Source organism: Catharus ustulatus, chromosome 38 (genome assembly GCF_009819885.2).
Source record: "Catharus ustulatus isolate bCatUst1 chromosome 38, bCatUst1.pri.v2, whole genome shotgun sequence".
NCBI lineage: Eukaryota > Metazoa > Chordata > Aves > Passeriformes > Turdidae > Catharus > Catharus ustulatus.
Window position 1 is genome coordinate 474326 of NC_046258.1, and position 20544 is coordinate 494869.

The following is a 20544-nucleotide window of genomic DNA, read 5'->3' on the forward strand; positions in this document are numbered from 1 at the left end:
TTCCCCCCAAACCCCTGTATTTCCCCAAAACTGTGAATTTTCCCAAAACTGTGAATTTTCCCAATATCCCATTTTTCCCAAAATCCCCATTTTTCCCCCCAAACCTCCACATTTCCTGAAACCCCTGTATTTCCCCAAAATCCCATTTTTCCCAAAATCTCTGTTTTTCCCCCCAAACCCCCTGTATTTCCCCAAAACCCCATTTTTCCCAAAATCCCCATTTTTCCCCCCAAATCTCTGTATTTCCCCAAAATCCCCGTTTTTCCCCCCAAATCCCCACATTCCCCAAAATCCCCATTTTTCCCAAAATCCCATTTTTCCCCCCAAACCCCTGTATACTTCCCCAACTCCCCATTTTTTCCCAAAATCCCCATTTTATCCCCAAATCCCCACATTTCCCAAAATCCCGGTTTTTCCTCCCAAACCCCCCATTTTCCCCAATCCCCCATTTTTCCCAAAATCCCCGTTTTCCCCAAAACTGTGAATTTTCCCAAAATCCCCGTTTTTCCCCCCAAACCCCCACATTTCCCCAAATCCCTGTTTTCCCCCCAAATCCCCATTTTCCCCAAAATCCCTGTATTTTCCCAAAACTGTGAATTTTCCCAAAATCCCCGTTTTTCCCCCCAAATCCCTGTATTCCCCAAAATCCCCACATTTCCCAAAATCCCCGTTTTTCCCCCCAAAATTCCCATTTTTCTCCCCAAAACCACACTCAGATTACCCAAAATCCCTGTTTTTCACCCCAAATCCCCCATATTTCCAAAATCGCCATTTTTCGCCCCAAAATTTCCATTTTTCTCCCCAAAACCACAGATTACCCAAAACCCCCATTTTCCCCAAAACCGTGAATTTTCCCAAAATCCCCATTTTCACCCCAATCCCCCCATTTTCCCAAAATCCCCATTTTTCCCAAAATCCCGTTTTTTTCCCCCCAAAACTGTGAATTTTCCCAAAATCTCCGTTTTTCCCCCCAAAATCCCATTTTTCCCAAAATCCCCATTTTTCCCCCCAAACCCCCACATTCCCCAAAACTGTGAATTTTCCCAAAATCCCATGTTTTCCCCCCAACCCCGCACCTGCTCGGCGTAGAGGTCGTCGCGGTCGTGCATGTGCTGGTGCTTGCCCAGGTCCGTGGTGATCTCGCCCACCTCGGTGTAGAACTGCACGTCCGTGTGCCGCTTCTTGCCGAACATGATCGCGTTCTGGGCGGAAAAACCCGGATTTTGGGAAAATTCACAAGTTTGGGAAATTCAAAAATTTTGGGGAAATTCAAAAATTTGGGGAAATTCGCGATTTTGGGAGTGGGGTTTTTTGGGGGGGGGTTTGGGGAAATCTGGAAATTTGGGGTTGGAATTGTGGGGTTGGGCTCGAGGGGTTTGGGGTCAGGATTTTGGGTTTTGAACTGAGAGTTCTGACCCAAAATCGCCGAGTTTTCACCCAAAATTAATTTTGACACAAAACTGCTGAATTTTCACCCAAAACTTTCAAATTCTGACTCAAAACCTTCACATTTTTAACCCAAACCCACCAAGTTTTAACCCCAAATCAGTTCTGACCCAAACCCACCAATTTTCCGCCCAAAATGAGTTTTGACCCAAAATCGCCGGGTTTTCACCCAAAATCAGTTTTGACACAAAATCGCTAAATTTTCACCCAAAATTACCAAGTTTTTAGCCAAAACTTTCAAATTTTGACCCAAAACCATCAGATTTTCACCCAAACCTATCAAATTTTGAGGCCAAATCAGTTCTGACCCAAAATTGCCAAGTTTCCACCCAAAACTTCCAAGTTTCGACCCAAAATCGCCAAGTTTTCACCCAAAGTGAGTTTTCACCCAAAACTTTCAAATTTTGACCCAAACCCATCAGATTTCAAGCCAAACCTATCAACTTTAGATCCTGAATTTCAGGGTTTGACCCAAAACTTTTAAATTTTGACCCAAAATCGCCAAGTTTTCACCCAAAATGAGTTCTGACCCAAAACTTTCAAATTTCAACCCAAACCTACCAAATTTTGGAAATGGGGTTTTTTGGGGGGGTTTGACAAAAATCTGGAAATTTGGGCTCGGAGTTTTCATTGGGTTCAGGGGGTTTGGAGTTAAAATTTTGAGTTCTGAACTGAAATTGCCAAGTTTTGACCCAAAATCGCCAGGTTTTCACCCAAAATGAATTTTGATCCAAAACGGCCAAATTTTGACCCAAAAGCATCAATTCTTCACCGAAAACCATCAAATCTTGACCCAAAACTTTCAAATTTTGACCTAAAACTATCAGAATTGGACCCCAAATTTCAGGTTTGACCCAAAACTTTCAGATTTTGACCCAAAATCGCTGAGTTTTCACCCAAAATGAGTTTTGACACAAAATGGCCCAATTTTCACCCAAAACCATGAAAATTTCACTCAAAACTTTAAAATTCTGACCCAAAACTTTCAAATTTTGAACCCAAATGTCAGAGTCTGATCCAAAAGTTCGAAATTTTGACCCAAAATCACCAGGTTTTGACCCAAAATCAGTTTTGACCCAAAATGGCCAAATTTTGACCCAAAACCACCAATTTTTCACCCAAAACTTTCAAATTTTGACCCAAAACCATCAGATTTTCAACCCAGACCCACCAAGTTTTAACCCCAAATCAGTTCTGACCCAAAATTGTCAAATTTTGACCCAAAATTGCTGAGTTTTCACCCAAAATGAGTTTTGACACAAAATCGCTGAATTTTGACCCAAACCCATGGAAATTTCACCCAAAACTTTCAAATTTTGACCCAAAACTTTCAAATTTTGACCCAAAACTTTCAAATTTTGAACCCAAATGTCAGAGTCTGATCCAAAAGTTCGAAATTTTGACCCAAAATCGCCAGGTTTTGACCCAAAATCAGTTTTGACCCAAAACTGCTGAATTTTAACTCAAAACCACAAAAATTTCACTCCAAACTTTCAAATTTTGACCCAAAACCATCAGATTTTCACCCAAACCTATCAAATTTTGAGCCCAAATCAGTTCTGACCCAAAATTGCCGGGTTTTGACCCAAAATTAATTTTGATCCAAAACGGTCGAATTTTCAACCAAAACCATGAAAATTTCACCCAAAACTTTCAAATTCTGACTCAAACCCATCAGATTTTCACCCAAATCTATCAAATTTTGAGCCCAAATCAGTTCTGAACCAAAATCGCCGGGTTTTCACCCAAAATGAGTTTTGACCCAAAACTGCTGAATTTTGACCCAAAACTTTCAATTTTTCACCCAAAACCTTCAAATTTTAACCCAAACCCACCAAGATTTAACCCCTAAATCAATTCTTCCCCAAACCCATCCAATTCTGCCCCAACCCCCCCAAATTTCCCCCCAAAACTGAGAGGTTTTCACCCAAAACCCCAAACTTTACCAAAAACCCCAATTTTCCACCCAAAAAACTCCCCAAACCCGCAGAATCCCCCCCAAAATCCCACCCCAAACCCCAAACCCCAACCCCTGGTGTTCCACCCACCCCAAAATCACCGAGATTTTCCCCAAAATCGCCGGGATTTTCCCCGAAATCGCCGTTTTTTTGCGTTTTTTTAAGTTTTGCCCAAAATCGCCGTTTTTGGCCCCAAACCTTGAGGTGGAAGTGCAGCACGATGATCATCTCCCCGTCGCAGGGCTGGAACACGGCGTGCTTGATGTTGTTGTACAGGATGTCCACCTTGTCCCCCCGCACCGAGGTGAAGCGGAAACCTGGGGGGACCCGAAATCGGAGGGATTTCACCCAAAATGGGAACGGGATAAAAAACGGGGAATTCGCCCCAAAATTCACCCCAAAATCCAGCCCAAAATCCAAAATAAACCACACAGAAATCGGAGAGATTTCACCCAAAATGGGAATGGACAAAAAATGGGGAATTCACCCCAAAATTCACCCCAAAATCCAGCCCAAAATTCAAAATAAACCACACTGAAATCGGAGAGATTTCACCCAAAATGGGAATGGGACAAAAATCCAGAAAATCCAACCCAAAATCCACAAAAAACTGCCTTGAAATCGGAGAGAATTCACCCAAAATGGGAATGGGACAAAAAACAGGGAATTCGCCCCAAAATCCAGCCCAAAATTCAATTAAATTGCCTTGAAATCGGAGAGATTTCACCCAAAATGGGAATGGGACAAAAACCAGGAAATTCTCCCCAAAATTCACAAAAAATAACCCCAAAATCTGAGAGAATTGCCCCAAAATCCAGGAAATTCACCCCAAAATCCAGCCCAAAATCCACAAAAAACTGCCTTGAAATCGGAGGGAATTCACCCAAAATGGGAATGGGACAAAAAACGGGGAATTCACCCCAAAATCCAGCCCAAAATTCAATTAAACTGCCCTGAAATCTGAGAGAATTGACCCAAAATGGGAATGGAACAAAAAACAGGGAATTCACCCCAAAATTCGCCCCAAAATTCAAAATAAACCACACAGAAATCGGAGAGATTTCACCCAAAATGGGAATGGGATAAAAATCCAGAAAATCCACCCCAAAATCCACAAAAAACCGACCCAAAATCTGAGAGAATTGACCCAAAATGGGAATGGACCAAAAATCAGGGAATTCACCCCAAAATCCAGCCCAAAATTCAAAATAAACCACACTGAAATCGGAGAGATTTCACCCAAAATGGGAACGGGATAAAAAACGGGAAATTCGCCCCAAAATTCGCCCCAAAAAACATGGAATTCAGCCCAAAATCCACCCCAAAATTCACCCCAAAAACCAGGGAATTCAGCCCAAAATTCAAAATAAACCACACTGAAATCGGAGAGATTTCACCCAAAATGGGAATGGAACAAAAAACAGGGAATTCACCCCAAAATTCACAAAAACAACCCCAAAATCCAAAATAAACAACCCCAAAATACAGAAAATCCACCCCAAAATTCAAAATAAACCACACTGAAATAGGAGGGATTTCACCCAAAATGGGAACGGGATAAAAAACAGGGAATTCAGCCCAAAATTCGCCCCAAAATTCAAAATAAACCATCCTGAAATCGGAGCGATTTCACCCAAAATGGGAATGGAATAAAAAACAGGGAATTCAGCCCAAAATCCAGCCCAAAATTTAATTAAATTGCCTTAAAATTGGAGAGAATTCACTCAAAATGGGAATGGGATAAAAAACAGGGAATTCACCCCAAAATCCAAAATAAACCACCCTGAAATCGGAGAGATTTCACCCAAAATGGGAATGGGACAAAAATCAGGGAATTCACCCCAAAATCCAGCCCAAAATTCAAAATAAACCACACTGAAATCTGAGAGAATTCACCCAAAATGGGAATGGGCCAAAAAACAGGAAATTGGCCCCAAAATTCATCCCAGAATTCACAGAAAACTGCCCCTGCACACCCCCAATTTGGGGATTTTTTTTAGGATTTTTTAAATTTTTTTTTTTATTTTTAGGGATTATTTTTATGGGGTTTTTTTGCAGTTATTTTTTTGGGTTACATTCTGTAGATTTTGGGTTTTTTGCTGACCATTCACGTGCGCCTCGAGCGCCCCCTGCATGCACTGCACACACCCATTTTTTGGGGGATATTTCTGGGATTTTTTAGGATTTTTTTGGGATTTTTTTTTATTTTTTAGGGTTATTTTTATGGGATTTTTTTCAGGATTTTTTTTGGGTTAAATTCCGCAGATTTTGGTAAATTTCCCACCATTCACGTGCGCCTCGAGCGCCCCCTGCATGCACTGCACACCCCCATTTCTGGGGATTTTTCAGTGTATTTTTTAGGATTTTTTCAGGATTTTTTGTGGTTTTTTTCAGGGTTTTTTTGGGGATTTTTTTAAATAATTTTTTTGGGTTAAATTCTGTGTATTTTGGTAAATTTCTGACCGTTCACATGTGCCTCCAGCGCCCCCTGCATGCACTGCACACCCCCATTTTTGGGGATATTTCTGGGATTTTTTAGGATTTTTTTTAGATTTTTTGGGGTTATTTTTATGGGATTTTTTTGCAGTTATTTTTTTGGGTTGAAATCTGCAGATTTTGGTTAAATTTCCCACCATTCACATGCGCCTCGAGCGCCCCCTGCATGCACTGCACAGCCCCATTTCTGGGAATTTTTCAGTGGTTTTTTTAGGATTTTTTTAGGATTTTTTCGGATATTTTTATGGGATTTTTTTGCAGTAATTTTTTTGGGTTAAATTTTGCAGATTTTGGTTAAATTTCCCACCATTCACATGCGCCTCGAGCGCCCCCTGCATGCACTGTACACACCCATTTTTCACAGGATTTTTTAGTATTTTTTTTAGGATTTTTTCAGGATTTTTTGTGGTTTTTTCGGGTTTTTTTTGCAGATTTTTTTCGGGATTTTTTTTGGGTTAAATTCCTCAGATTTTGGTAAATTTCTGACCGTTCACATGTGCCTCGAGCGCCCCCTGCATTCTCTTCTGGGCGATGTTGGGGCGGATGTAGAGATCCTTCAGCTTGGGGTTGCTGCGGTTCAGGTTGATCACCAGCGAGTCCTGCTTCACTATGCCCTGCAGAGTGACCACAGAGTGACCAGAGTGACCACTGAGTGACCAGTGACCAGTGAGTGACCACTGACCACTGAGAGACCACAGAGAGACCAGTGACTGAATCCTGAGTGACCCTGAGAGAGCCCTGAGTGATCAACAATCACTGAGTGACCAGCGAGTCCTGCTTCACTATGCCCTGGGGAGTGACCACAGAGTGACCACTGAGTGACCACTGACCAGTGAGTGACCAGTGAGAGACCACTGAGTGATCAGCAATCCCTGAGTGACCACTGAGTGAGTCCTGAGTGAGCACTGATTGATTATCCGGCACTGAGTGACCAGAGAGTCCTGCTTCACTATGCCCTGGGGAGTGACCACAGAGTGACCACTGAGTGACCACTGACCACTGACTGACCAGTGACTGATCACTGAGTGATCAATGAGTGACCACAGAGTGACCCTGAGTGAGCACTGAGTGATCAACGATCACTGAGTGACCAGAGAGTCCTGCTTCACTATGCCCTGCAGAGTGACCAGAGTGACCACTGAGTGACCACTGAGTGACCACTGACCCCTGAGTGACCACTGAGTGACCACTGACCCCTGAGTGACCAGTGAGTGACCAGTGAGTGACCCCAGAGTGACCAGTGCCCACCTCCTTCTCCTTCTCCTCGGCCTCCCGGGTCTTGTAGCGCTTCTGCACCTCCCTGAGTGACCTCTGAATGACCACTGAATGACCCCTCCTGACACTCAGTGACCCCTCCTGACCTTTTAGTGATCCTGAGTGACCAGTGAGTGACCCCTGAGTGAACCCTGAGTGACCACAGAGTGACCAGTGAGTGACCAGTGCCCACCTCTTCTTCTCCTTGGTCTCGCGGGTCTTGTAGCGCTTCTGAGTGACCCGTCCTGACTCTGAATGACCACTAAGTGACCCCTCCTGATACAGAGTGACCAGTGAGTGACCAGTGAGTGACCACTGCCCACCTCTTTCTCCTTTTCCTTCGTCTCCCGGGTCTTGTAGCGCTTCTGCACCTCCTTGAGTGACCACTGAGTGACCATTTCTGACCTCCCCTGACCCTTCCAGCCCCTCAGTGACCCCAGAGTGACCCCAGAGTGACCAGTGAGTGACCAGTGCCCACCTCCTTCTCCTTCTCCTCGGCCTCCCGGGTCTTGTAGCACTTCCGAGTGACCCTTGAGTGACCATTCCTGACACTGAATGACCACTAAGTGACCTCCCCTGACTCTGAATGACCCCTGAGTGACCCCTCCTGATACAGAGTGACCCCTGAGTGACCCCAGAGTGACCCCAGAGTGACCCCTGAGTGACCAGTGAGTGACCAGTGACCACCTCTTTCTCCTTCTCCTCGGCCTCCCAGGTCTTGTAGCGCTTCTGCACCTCCTTGAGTGACCATTCCTGACTCTGAATGACCCCTGAGTGACCCCTCCTGACCTCCCCTGACCCTCAATGACCCCTGAGTGACCCTTCCTGACCCCTCCTGACCCTCAGTGACTCCTGAGTGACCCCTCAGTGACCACAGAGTGACCAGTGAGTGACCACTGCCCACCTCTTTCTCCTTTTCCTTGGTCTCGCGGGTCTTGTAGCGCTTCTGAGTGACCCGTCCTGACTCTGAATGACCACTAAGTGACCCCCCCAGACCCTCAGTGACCCCAGACTGACCAGTGAGTGACCCCAGAGTGACCAGTGCCCACCTCTTTCTCCTTCTCCTCGGCCTCCCGGGTCTTGTAGTGCTTCTGCACCTCCTTGAGTGACCCCTGAGTGACCATTCCTGACCTCCCCAGACCCTCAGTGACCCCAGACTGACCAGTGAGTGACCAGTGAGTGACCAGTGCCCACCTCCTTCTCCTTCTCCTCGGCCTCCCGGGTCTTGTAGTGCTTCTGCACCTCCTTGAGTGACCATTGAATGACCATTCCTGACCTCCCCTGACCCTCAGTGACATCTCCTGACCCCTGAGTGACCCCTCCTGACTCTGAGTGACCCCTCCTGACCCCTGAGTGACCAGTGAGTGACCACTGCCCACCTCTTTCTCCTTTTCCTTGGTCTCCCGGGTCTTGTAGCGCTTCTGATTGACCCCTCCTGACCACAGAGTAACCCCCCCTGACCCTGAATGACCACTGAGTGACCACAGAGTGACCCTTCCTGACCCCTCCTGACACTCAGTGACCCGACTGACCACAGAGTGAGCCCTGAGTGACCAGTGAGTGACCAGTGAGTAACCACTGCCCACCTCCTTCTCCTTCTCCTTGGTCTCGCAGGTCTTGAAGCGCTTCTGCACCTCCATGAATGACCAGTAAGTGACCCTTCCTGACCTTTAGTGACCTCTCCTGACCCCTGAGTGACCACAGAGTGACCCCTGAGTGACCAGTGCCCACCTCCTTCTCCTTCTCCTCGGCCTCCCGGGTCTTGTAGCGCTTCTGCACCTCCTTGATGATGCGGAAGGCGTTCTGCAGGTTGGACGCCGGCACCGTCTGCTCGCCCGGCGGCTTCAGGTTGGAGGCGCGGTACGTTCTGCGGGGAGTGACCGCCCTGAGTGACCACACTGACCGCTGGGTGACCGCACTGACCATCAGGGGGGTCACTCACATCTCCTTGACGAAGGTGGCCTCGGGGTTGGGGAAGATGTTGCCCTCGTTGCGGCCCAGGGCGCTGCCCGGGCAGAAGAAGTTGATGCGCAGGTAGGTGTAGTCGCCCTCCACGGACATGCTGATGTTCTGGGGTGAAATCCGGGGATTTTGGTAAATTTGGGGTGAAATCAGGGGATTTTGGGTGAGTTCTGGGGGTTTTGGGGTGAATTTTGGGGATTTTTGGGGGATTTCAGGGGGTTTTGGGGTGAGTTTTTTGGGGTTTGGGGCAGGTAGGTGTAGTCGCCCTCCACGGACATGCTGATGTTCTGGGGTGAAATCAGGAGATTTTGGTCAATTCGGGGTGAAATCCGGGGATTTTGGTCAATTTGAGAGAATTTTGGGGTGAATTCAGGGGATTTAGGGTGAGTTTGGGTGAGTTCAGGGGCTTTTTGGGGGATTTCAGGAGGTTTTGGGGTGAGTTTTTGGGGTTTGGGGCAGGTAGGTGTAGTCGCCCTCCACGGACATGCTGATGTTCTGGGGAGGAAATTTGGGGTGAATTCTGGGGATTTTGGTCAATTTGAGAAAATTCTTGGGGATTTTGGGGTGAGTTCTGGGGATTTCAGGGGTTTTTTTGGGGATTTCAGGGGGTTTTGGGGTGAGTTTCTGGGGTGTTTTTGGGGTTTGGGGCAGGTAGGTGCAGTCGCCCTCCATGGACATGCTGATGTTCTGGGGTGAAATCAGGGGATTTTGGTAAATTTGGGGTGAAATCAGGAGATTTTGGCTAATTTGAGAAAATTCTGGGGTGAATTTGGGGGATTCCCATTTTTTTGGGGCAGATCCTCATTTTTTTGGGTCGAATTCCCGGGGATTTTTTCAGGTCAAATTTCCTGGATTTCAGATCAAATTCCCAGGGTCTTTTTTGGGTCAAAATCCCGAATTTTTTTCAGCTCAAATCCCCATTTTTTCACCCCAAACCCCCTGGTTATTTTTCAGCCCAAATTCCCTGGATTTCACCCCAAACCCCAGGTCATTTTTTGGGCTGAATTCCCCTGATTTCAGTTCAAATTCCCAGTTTATTTTTTGGGCTGAATTCCCTGGATTTTGAGGCAGTTTCCCAGTTCACTTTTTGGGCCGAATTCCCCCATTTTCGGGTCCCCCCCCACCTTGATGGTGGCGATGTGGAAGGGCGTGGCGATGCCGAACACCGGCATGATGACGCTCTCGTACTTCTTGTCGATGTAGATCTTCATCTCGCGCACGTGCGGCTCCTTGGGCAGCAGCGCCGCGCTCTTGTACGACACGTTCGACTTGCGGGCCCTGGATTGGGGTGAGAAACCGGGATTTTGGGAAAAAATGGAAATTTGGGGAGTGGGGGAAAATCAGAGAAAAAATCTGGATGGGAATTGGGGTGGGAATTGGGGCAGGAATTGAGGATTTGGGGTAGGAATTTGGGGCAGCAGCGCCGCGCTCTTGTACGACACGTTGGATTTACGGGCCCTGGTTTGGGGGGAAAAACCGGGATTTTGGGAAAAAATGGAAATTTGAGAATTTGGGAAAAATCAGAGTGGGAATTGGAGTGAGAATTTAGGGAGGAATTTCGGATTGGGAATTGAGGAGTTGGGGCAGCAGCGCCGCGCTCTTGTACGACACGTTCGACTTGCGGGCCCTGGATTGGGGTAAAAACATGGGATTTTGGGAAAAAATGGGAATTTGGGGATTAGGGGAAAAATTCTGAATGGGATTTGGGGTGGGAATTGAGGCAGGGGTTTGGATTTGGGGCAGGAATTGAGGATTGGGGGATTGGGGATTGAGGAGTTGGGGCAGCAGTGCCGCGCTCTTGTACGACACATTCGACTTCCGGGCCCTGTTTGGGGGGAAAAACCGGGATTTTGGGAAAAAATGGGAATTTGGGACATTGGGGAAAAATTCTGAATGGGATTTGGGGTGGGAATTGGGGATTTAGGGAAGGAGTTGGGGCAGCAGCGCCGCGCTCTTGTACGACACGTTGGATTTACGGGTCCTGGATTGGGGGGAAAACACGGGATTTTGGGAAAAAATGGAAATTTGGGGATTTGGGGAAATTGGGAAAAAAATTGGGGAAAAAAATCTGAATGGGAATTGGGGCAGGAATTGGGGATTTGGGGCAGGAGTTGGGGCAGCAGCGCCGCGCTCTTGTACGACACGTTCGACTTCCGGGCCCTGTTTGGGGGGAAAAACCGGGATTTTGGGAAAAAATGGAAATTTGGGAATTGGGGGAAAATTCTGAGTGGGAATTGGGGTGGGAATTTGGGATTGGGGTGGGAATTGGGATGGGGGGATTGGGGAATTTGGGGATTGGGGCAGCAGCGCCGCGCTCTTGTACGACACGTTGGATTTACGGGCCCTGGGTTGGGGGGAAAAACCGGGATTTTGGGAAAAAATGGGAATTTGGGACATTGGGGAAATTGGGAAAAAAATCTGGGTGGGAATTCGGGTGGGAATTGGGGATTGGGAGTTTGGGATTGGGAATTGAGGAGTTGGGGCAGCAGCGCCGCGCTCTTGTACGACACGTTGGATTTACGGGCCCTGGATCGGGGGGAAAAAATGGGATTTTGGGAAAAAATGGAAATTTGGGACATTGGGGAAAAAATCTGAGTGGGATTTGGGGTGGGAGTTTGGGATTGGGGTGGGAATTTGGGGCTGGAATTGGGGCAGGAGTTGGGGCAGCAGCGCCGCGCTCTTGTACGACACGTTGGATTTACGGGCCCTGTTTGGGGGGAAAAACCGGGATTTTGGGAAAAAATGGAAATTTGGGAATTGGGGAAAATTCTGAATGGGAATTGGGGTGGGAATTTGGATTTGGGGTGGGATATTTGGGGTGGGGATTGGGGCAGCAGCGCCGCGCTCTTGTACGACACGTTGGATTTACGGGTCCTGTTTGGGGGGAAAACACGGGATTTTGGGAAAAAATGGAAATTTGGGACATTGGGGAAAAATTCTGAATGGGATTTGGGGTGGGAATTTGGGATTGGGGTGGGAATTGGGGTGGGAATTTGGGAATTGAGGGATTGGGGCAGCAGCGCCGCGCTCTTGTACGACACGTTGGATTTACGGGCCCTGTTTTGGGGGAAAAATCGGGATTTTGGGAAAAAATGGAAATTTGGGAACTGGGGAAAAATCAGAGAAAAATTCTGAGTGGGAATTGGGGATTGGGGTGGGAATTTGGGGCTGGAATTGGGGCTGGAGCTGGGGCAGCAGCGCCGCGCTCTTGTACGACACGTTGGATTTACGGGCCCTGAATCGGGGTAAAAACACGGGATTTTGGGAAAAAATGGAAATTTGGGACATTGGGGAGAAAAATCTGAGTGGGAATTGGGGTGGGAATTTGGGATTTGGGGCAGGAGTTGGGGCAGCAGCGCCGCGCTCTTGTACGACACGTTCGACTTACGGGCCCTGGATCGGGGGGAAAAACCGGGATTTTGGGAAAAAATGGAAATTTGGGGATTGGGGGAAAATCAGAGAAAAATTCTGGATGGGAATTGGGGTGGGAATTTGGGAATTGGGGCAGGAGTTGGGGCAGGAATTGGGAAGGAATTGCAGGACACGTTCGACTTGTGGGCCCTGGATTGGGGCGAGAAATCGGGATTTTGGGAAAAAATGGAAATTTGGGAAATGGGAGAAAAATCAGGGTTGGAATTGGGGCAGAAATTTGGGATTGGGGCAGGAATTTCTCCCCCAGACAATCCCAGACTGGGCCAGAGGAGCAGGACCGGGCACAAGACCCGGATTTGGGGTGAATTTGGGCAGTTTTGGGGTCAGATTTTGGGGTGAATTTGGGTACTCAGGACTCAGATTTTGGGGTGAATTCCTGCATTTTTGGGGTCAGATTTGGGGTGAATTTGGGTACTCAGGACTCAGATTTTGGGGTGAATTTGGTCATTTTTGGGGTGAATTCCCTCACTTTTGTGTCTGCTGCTCGCCCCGCTGCTCCGTCAGGCGCCGCCGCGCGTCCTCGTTGAGCTGCGTGGCCAATTCCTTCTGGTGCGCCCGGCGCTTCTCCTCGGCGGTCAGTTCATTCTGAAACGGACACTCAGGGGTCAGTGTGGTCACTCAGGGGTCAGTGTGGTCACTCAGGGGTCAGGGAATGGTCAGGGAACGGTCAGGGAATGGTCAGTGGGGTCAGTCAGGGAATGGTCAGTGCCCAGTTCCTTCTGGTGCGCCCGGCGCTTCTCCTCCGCGGTCAGCTCGTTCTGGAATGGACACTCAGGGGTCAGTGTGGTCAGTGTGGGGTCAGTGGGGTCAGTCAGGGGTCAGGGAATGGGCAGAGAATGGTCAGTGGGGTCAGGGAATGGTCAGTGGGGTCAGTCAGGGAATGGTCAGTGCCCAGTTCCTTCTGGTGCGCCCGGCGCTTCTCCTCCGCGGTCAGTTCATTCTGCAAGGACAGTGTGGTCACTCAGGGGTCAGTGGGGTCAGTGTGGTCACTCAGGGGTCACTCAGGGGTCAGGGAATGGTCAGTGGGGTCAGGGAATGGTCAGTGGCGATCAGGACAGGGTCAGCACTGGTCAGCAGCAGTCAGGGCAGGGTCAGTGATGGTCAGTGGTGGTCAGTACTCGTCAGCAGTGGTCAGTAGTGGTCAGCAATGGTCAGTGGTGGTCAGCAGTGGTGGTCAGTGACGCTCAGGACAGGTTTAGCACTGGTCAGCAGCAGTCAGGGCAAGGTCAGTGGTGGTCACTGCTGATCAGCAGTGGTCAGCACTGGTCAGCAGTGGGGGTCAGTGACGCTCAGGACAAGGTCAGCAGTGGTCAGTGGTGGTAAGCACTGGTCAGCAGCGGTCAGGGCAGGGTCAGTGGTGGTCACTGGTGGTCAGCACTGGTCAGTGACAGTCAGGGCAGGGTCAGCAGTGGTCAGCACTGGTCAGCAGCGGTCAGTGGCACTCAGGACAGGTTTAGCACTGGTCAGCAGTGGTCAGGGCAGGGTCACTGGTGGTCAGCACTGGTCAGTAGCGGTCAGCGCAGGGACCCACCCGCGTGCGCTCGGTCAGCAGGGCGGCGCGGGAGCTGCGCCCCAGGAGATCCTCGGCCGCGTCCTTGTCCGGCTCCTCCTCATCCTCGTCCTCGTTCTGGGGACAGAAACGGGGAATTTGGGAAAAAAACCTCGGGGAAAAACCCTCAGGGAATTTGGGGCAAAACCCTCAGGGAATTTGGGGTAAAACCCTCAGGGAATTCGGGGCAAAAACCCTCAGGGAATTTGGGGCAAAACCTCTGGGAATTTGGGTAAAAAACTGTGGGGAATTTGGGCAAAACCCTCAGGGAATTCAGGTCAGGAACGCCTGGAATCCCCAAACCCACCCAAAACCCCAGAGATCCCAAGCAATCCCGCCCCCAAACCCCCTCAAAACGCCCCAAAATGACCCAAAACCCCAAACCCTGAGGAGAAGCCCCCACCCAAATGGAGGAATTTCCCCAAATTTCGCCGTTTTGGCCCCAAACCCGGGCTCACCTTGAGGAAGATGCCGACGTTCTTCACCTTCTTCTTGACGGACGTCAGCACCACGGCCGGGCCGTCCTGCAGGGGGCGGCACCGAGCGACGCGATTGGCCGGCGGCGCGCCAAGGAGGGACGTGATTGGTGGAGGGGACGGGAGGGGAGAACGCGATTGGCTGAGGGGTGGGAGGGGAGGGGCCAATGCGTGAGGGGAGCAAGGACGTGATTGGCTGAGGGGAGGGAGGGGAGGGGCCACTGTGTGAGGGGAGCAAGGCTGTGATTGGCTGAGGAGCAGGAGGTCGTGATTGGCTGAGGTGCAGGAGGGGAGGAGCCATGGTGTGAGGGGAGCAAAGCCGTGACTGGCTGATGGGTGGGAGGGGAGGAGCCATGGTGTGAGGGGAGGGAGGCTGTGATTGGCTGAGGTGCAAGAGGGGAGGAGCCATGGTGTGAGGGGAGCAAAGCCGTGATTGGCTGATGGGTGGGAGGGGAGGAGCCATTTTCTGAGGGGAGCAAGAATGTGATTGGCTGAGGACAGTAAGGCCATGATTGGCTGAGGGAAGCAATGCCGTGATTGGCGGAGGGGTGGGAGGGGAGGAGCCATTTTCTGAGGGGAGCAAGATCGCGATTGGCTAAGGGCAGGAGGGGAGGAGCCATTTTGTGAGGGGAGCAAGGCCATGATTGTCTGAGGGGCGGAAATGGAGCCGCCATTTCCTGAGGGGAGCAAGATCGCGATTCACTGAGGGGCAGAAGCGGAGGAGCCATTTTCTGAGAGGAGCAAGGCCGTGATCGGCTGAGGAGAGCAAGGCCGTGATAGTCTGAGAGGTGGAAATGGAGCTGCCATTTCCTGAGGGGAGCAAGGCCGTGATTGGCTGACAGCAGGAGGGGAGGAGCCATTTTGTGAGGGGAGCAAGAATGTGATTGGCTGAGGCGCAGGAGGGGAGGAGCCACGGCCTGAGGGGAGCAAGGATGTGATTGGCTGACAGGAACAAGGCCGTGATTGGCTGACAGGAACAAGGCCGTGATTGGCTGAGAGGAGCAAGGCCGTGATTGGCTGAGGGCAGGAGGGGCGGAGCCAATGCGTGAGGGGAGGAAGGCCATGATTGGCTCAGGGCAGCAGAGGCGGAGCCATTTCCTGAGGAAAGCTGTGATTGGCTGAGGTGCACAAGGGGAGGAGCCATGGTGTGAGGGGAACAAGAATGTGATTGGCCGAGGGGAGCAGACGCAAGGCCACGATTGGTCGGCGCGCGCTCAGGGCCCCCCGCGATTGGCCGGCGCCGGCCCCGCCCACCTCGTCCACCATGACGGTGTCGCCGATGAAGAGCGCGTACGTCCGCTCCTCCGGCCGCTTGCCCTCCTTGTTGGGCAGGTCCGAGAGCCCCACGTTGATGCTGAAAACCATCCCTGGGCCGGGGAGAAAACGCGCGGTTTCGGTAAAAAATATTAAAAATTTAAAAAAAAAGGGGATTTTGGGGTGAAAAACGGGGATTTCGCGGCTCTCACCCTTCTTGAGGCGCTGCTGGTTCTTGCTGTTGATGACCAGGGAGCCCTCGCGGAACTCGATGCCCATGGCGAACCTGGGTGACCCCAGAGTGACCCCAAGTGACCACGCTGACCCCTGAGTGACCCCTGAGTGACCCCTGAGTGACCCCAGACCCAATCCCGGCCGTTCTCACCCCAAATTCTTGGTGATCTTGCCCAGCAGCTCCGGCCGCTGCTTCTTGACCACGTCCATGACGGCGGCGTAGACGTCGCAGAGCTTGGCACCTGGGGATTGGTCAGTCTGGTCACTCAGGGGTCACTCTGGGGTCAGTCTGGTCACTCAGGAGTCAGTCTGTTCACTCAGGAGTCAGCCTGGTCACTCAGGGGTCACTCTGGTCACTCAGGAGTCAGCCTGGTCACTCAGGGGTCACTCTGGTCACTCGGGTCACTTGGGGGGGATTGGGGTCACTCAGGGGTCAGTCTGGTCGCTCAGGGATCACTCTGGTCACTCGGTGGTCAGTCTGGTCACTCTGGAGTCAGTCTGGTCACTCAGGACACAGTCTGGTCACTAAGGGGTCACTTGGGGGGGATTGGGGTCACTCAGGGGTCACTGTAGTCACTCAGGAGTCAGTCTGGGGTCACTCTGGTCACTCAGGGGTCACTATGGTCACTCAGGGGTCACTATGGTCACTCAGGAGTCAGTCTGGTCACTCAGGAGTCACTGTGGTCACTCAGGGGTCAGTCTGGGGTCACTTGGGTCACTCAGGGGTCACTATGGTCACTCAGGGGTCACTGTGGTCACTCAGGGGTCAGTCTGGTCACTCTGGAGTCAGTCTGGTCACTAAGGGGTCACTTGGGGGGGATTGGGGTCACTCAGGGGTCACTCAGGGGTCACTCTGGTCACTCAGGAGTCAGTCTGGTCACTCTGGGGTCACTATGGTCACTCGGGGGTCACTCTGGTGTCACTCGGGGATCAGTCTGGTCGCTCGGGTCACTCAGGGGTCACTATGGTCACTCGGGGGTCACTCTGGTGTCACTCGGGGGTCAGTCTGGTCACTCTGGTCACTCAGGGGTCACTATGGTCACTCGGGGGTCACTCTGGTGTCACTTGGGGATCAGTCTGGTCGCTCGGGTCACTCAGGCGTCACTGTGGTCACTCTGGGGTCACTCTGGTCACTCAGGAATCAGTCTGATCACTCAGGGGTCAGTCTGGTCACTCAGGGGTCAGTCTGGTCACTCAGGGGTCACTCTGGTCACTCAGGAATCAGTCTGGTCACTCAGGGGTCAGTCTGGTCACTCAGGGGTCAGTCTGGTCACTCAGGGTCACTCGGGTCACTCAGGGGTCACTGTGGTCATTCAGGAGTCACTCTGGTCACTCAGGGGTCACTATGATCACTCAGGGGTCACTATGGTCACTTTGGGGTCACCGTGGGAGTTATTTTATGGGGTCGCTTAACGGTCATTGTGGTCACTCAGTGGTCATTGCCTCTGTAGTAATGGAGTCAGTATGGGATTGGTGACTGTGGTCACTGTGGTCACTCAGGAGTCACTCTGGTCACTCAGTGGTCACTGTGTGTGCAGTAATGGGCTCAGTGTGGGGTCAGTGTGGTGCGGTCAGTCTGTGGTCAGTCTGTGGTCACTCAGTGGTCACTCAGGGTCACTCACCGTGGCGCAGCTCGCGCAGCAGCGTCTCCTGCAGCTGCAGCAGGAAGCCGTGGGGGGGTCGGGGTGGGGTCAGTGTGGGGTCGGTGTGGTGTGGTCAGTCTGTGGTCACTCAGCGGTCACTGTGGTCACTCAGCGGTCACTCACCGTGGCGCAGCTCGCGCAGCAGCGTCTCCTGCAGCTGCAGCAGGAAGCCGTGGGGGGGTCGGGGTGGGGTCGGTGTGGTGTCAGTGTGGTGCGGTCAGTCCCTGGTCACTGTGGTCAGTCTGTGGTCACTCAGTGGTCACTCAGGGGTCACTCACCGTGTCGCAGCTCGCGCAGCAGCGTCTCCTGCAGCTGCAGCAGGAAGCCGTAGTGCTCCTGCATGTCCTGCGGCGGGTCCACCATCAGCGTGCGCACCAGGTTGGAGCAGTAGGATTTGTAGCGGATCCCCATGGAGCAGGTGATGGCCCCAAAGTGCATGTGGCTCTTGTCGCTGCGGGGAGGGGAAATTTGGGGTGAGAAATGGGGGAAATGGGAAAAATTGGGGTGAGAAATGGGGAAATTGGGAAAAAGGGGGTGAGGAATGGGTAAAATTGGAAAAAAAGCCAAAAATGGGTGAGAAATGGGGAAAAATGTGGGAGAAATGGGAAAAATGGGAAAAATGGGGTGAGAAATGGGGGAAATGGGAAAAAATGGGGTGTGAAATGGGGTGAGAAATGAGAAAAATGGGGTGAGAAATGGGGAAAATGGGGTGAGAAATGGGGAAAATGGGGTGAGAAATGGGGGAATTGGGAAAAAATGGGTGAGAAATAGGGTGAGAAATGGGGGAAATGGGGAAAAATGGAGAAAAATGGGGTGAGAAATGGGGTGAAAAATGGGTGAAAAATGAAAAAAACGGGGTGAGAAATGGGAAAAATGGGGTGAGAAATGGGGGAATGAAGAAAAATGGGAAATACAGGCAAAAAAGGGATTTAAGGTGCAGAAATAAAAAAAAAAGTCAAATTTTGGGATGGAAATTAAAATATCAAGGTGGCAAACACCAATTTTGGGTCCAACACCTCAATTTTGGGACGGAAAACCCCAATTCTGCACCAGAACCCCAAACTCTGGGTGAGAACAGAACCCAAACCCCAAATTTCCACCCTGAAAACACCAATTTCCATCACACAAACCCCATTTTTATTCATTTTTACCCACTCCAAGCAGGATTTTGGGTCAGTTTTGGTGTTTTTGGCTCACCTGACCACGCTGAATTTGAGGCTGTAGTTACCCCATCCCCCAGGCAGGATTTTGGGTCAGTTTTGGGGTTTTTATCTCACCTGACCACGCTGAATTTGAGGTTGTAGTTACCCCATTCCCAGCAGGATTTTGGGTCAGTTTTGGTGTTTTTATCTCACCTGACCACGCTGAATTTGAGGTTGTAGTTACCCCAGGCAGGATTTTGGGTCAGTTTTGGTGTTTTTATCTCACCTGACCACGCTGAATTTGAGGTTGTAGTTACCCCAGGCAGGATTTTGGGTCAGTTTTGGTGTTTTTGGCTCACCTGACCACGCTGAATTTGAGGCTGTAGTTACCCCAGGCAGGATTTTGGGTCAGTTTTGGTGTTTTTGGCTCACCTGACCACGCTGAATTTGAGGCTGTAGTTACCCCAGGCAGGACTTTGGGTCAGTTTTGGGGTTTCTATCTCACCTGACCACGCTGAATTTGAGGCTGTAGTTACCCCAGGCAGGATTTTGGGTCAGTTTTGGTGTTTTTGGCTCACCTGACCACGCTGAATTTGAGGCTGTAGTTACCCCACCCCAGGCAGGATTTTGGGTCAGTTTTGGTGTTTTTGGCTCCCCAAGCAGGATTTTGGGTCAGTTTTGGTGTTTCTATCTCACCTGACCACGCTGAATTTGAGGCTGTAGTTACCCCAGGCAGGATTTTGGGTCAGTTTTTGGGTTTTTGGCTCACCTGACCACGCTGAATTTGAGGCTGTAGTTACCCCATTCCCAGCAGGATTTTGGGTCAGTTTTGGTGGTTTTATCTCACCTGACCACGCTGAATTTGAGGCTGTAGTTACCCCAGGCAGGATTTTGGGTCAGTTTTGGTGTTTTTATCTCACCTGACCACGCTGAATTTGAGGCTGTAGTTACCCCATTCCCAGCAGGATTTTGGGTCAGTTTTGGTGTTTTTATCTCACCTGACCACGCTGAATTTGAGGCTGTAGTTACCCCAGGCAGGATTTTGGGTCAGTTTTGGTGTTTTTATCTCACCTGACCACGCTGAATTTGAGGCTGTAGTTACCCCATTCCCAGCAGGATTTTGGGTCAGTTTTGGTGTTTTTGGCTCACCTGACCACGCTGAATTTGAGGCTGTAGTTACCCCAGCAGGATTTTGGGTCAGTTTTGGTGTTTTTTCTCACCTGACCACGCTGAATTTGAGGCTGTAGTTACCCCAGGCAGGATTTTGGGTCAGTTTTGGTGTTTTTGGCTCCCCAAGCAGGATTTTGGGTCAGTTTTGGTGTTTTTATCTCACCTGACCACGCTGAATTTGAGGCTGTAGTTACCCCAGGCAGGATTTTGGGTCAGTTTTGGTGTTTTTGGCTCACCTGACCACGCTGAATTTGAGGCTGTAGTTACCCCAGGCAGGATTTTGGGTCAGTTTTGGTGTTTTTATCTCACCTGACCACGCTGAATTTGAGGCTGTAGTTACCCCAAGCAGGATTTTGGGTCAGTTTTGGTGTTTTTTATCTCACCTGACCACGCTGAATTTGAGGCTGTAGTTCCCCCATTCCCAGCAGGATTTTGGGTCAGTTTTGGTGTTTTTATCTCACCTGACCACGCTGAATTTGAGGCTGTAGTTACCCCAGGCAGGATTTTGGGTCAGTTTTGGTGTTTTTG

The 20544-nt window shown here is 50.4% G+C and overlaps 1 protein-coding gene across 1 annotated transcript in view; it reads right to left on the reverse strand.

The window, feature by feature from the left end:
* Positions 1–20544, reverse strand: part of SUPT16H (SPT16 homolog, facilitates chromatin remodeling subunit) — a 43931-nt gene that overhangs the window by 13853 nt on the left and 9534 nt on the right. Inside the window, exons 7-19 of the mRNA XM_033084394.1 lie at positions 17983–18155; positions 16213–16303; positions 16040–16113; positions 15828–15940; positions 14556–14621; positions 14080–14175; positions 13018–13133; positions 10241–10394; positions 9097–9224; positions 8886–9021; positions 6388–6514; positions 3603–3721; positions 1077–1202 (exon numbers count right to left, since the gene is read on the reverse strand). Coding sequence (XP_032940285.1) covers positions 1077–1202; positions 3603–3721; positions 6388–6514; positions 8886–9021; positions 9097–9224; positions 10241–10394; positions 13018–13133; positions 14080–14175; positions 14556–14621; positions 15828–15940; positions 16040–16113; positions 16213–16303; positions 17983–18155 — 1519 coding nt within the window. The remainder of the gene's footprint in view (positions 1–1076; positions 1203–3602; positions 3722–6387; positions 6515–8885; positions 9022–9096; positions 9225–10240; positions 10395–13017; positions 13134–14079; positions 14176–14555; positions 14622–15827; positions 15941–16039; positions 16114–16212; positions 16304–17982; positions 18156–20544) is intronic.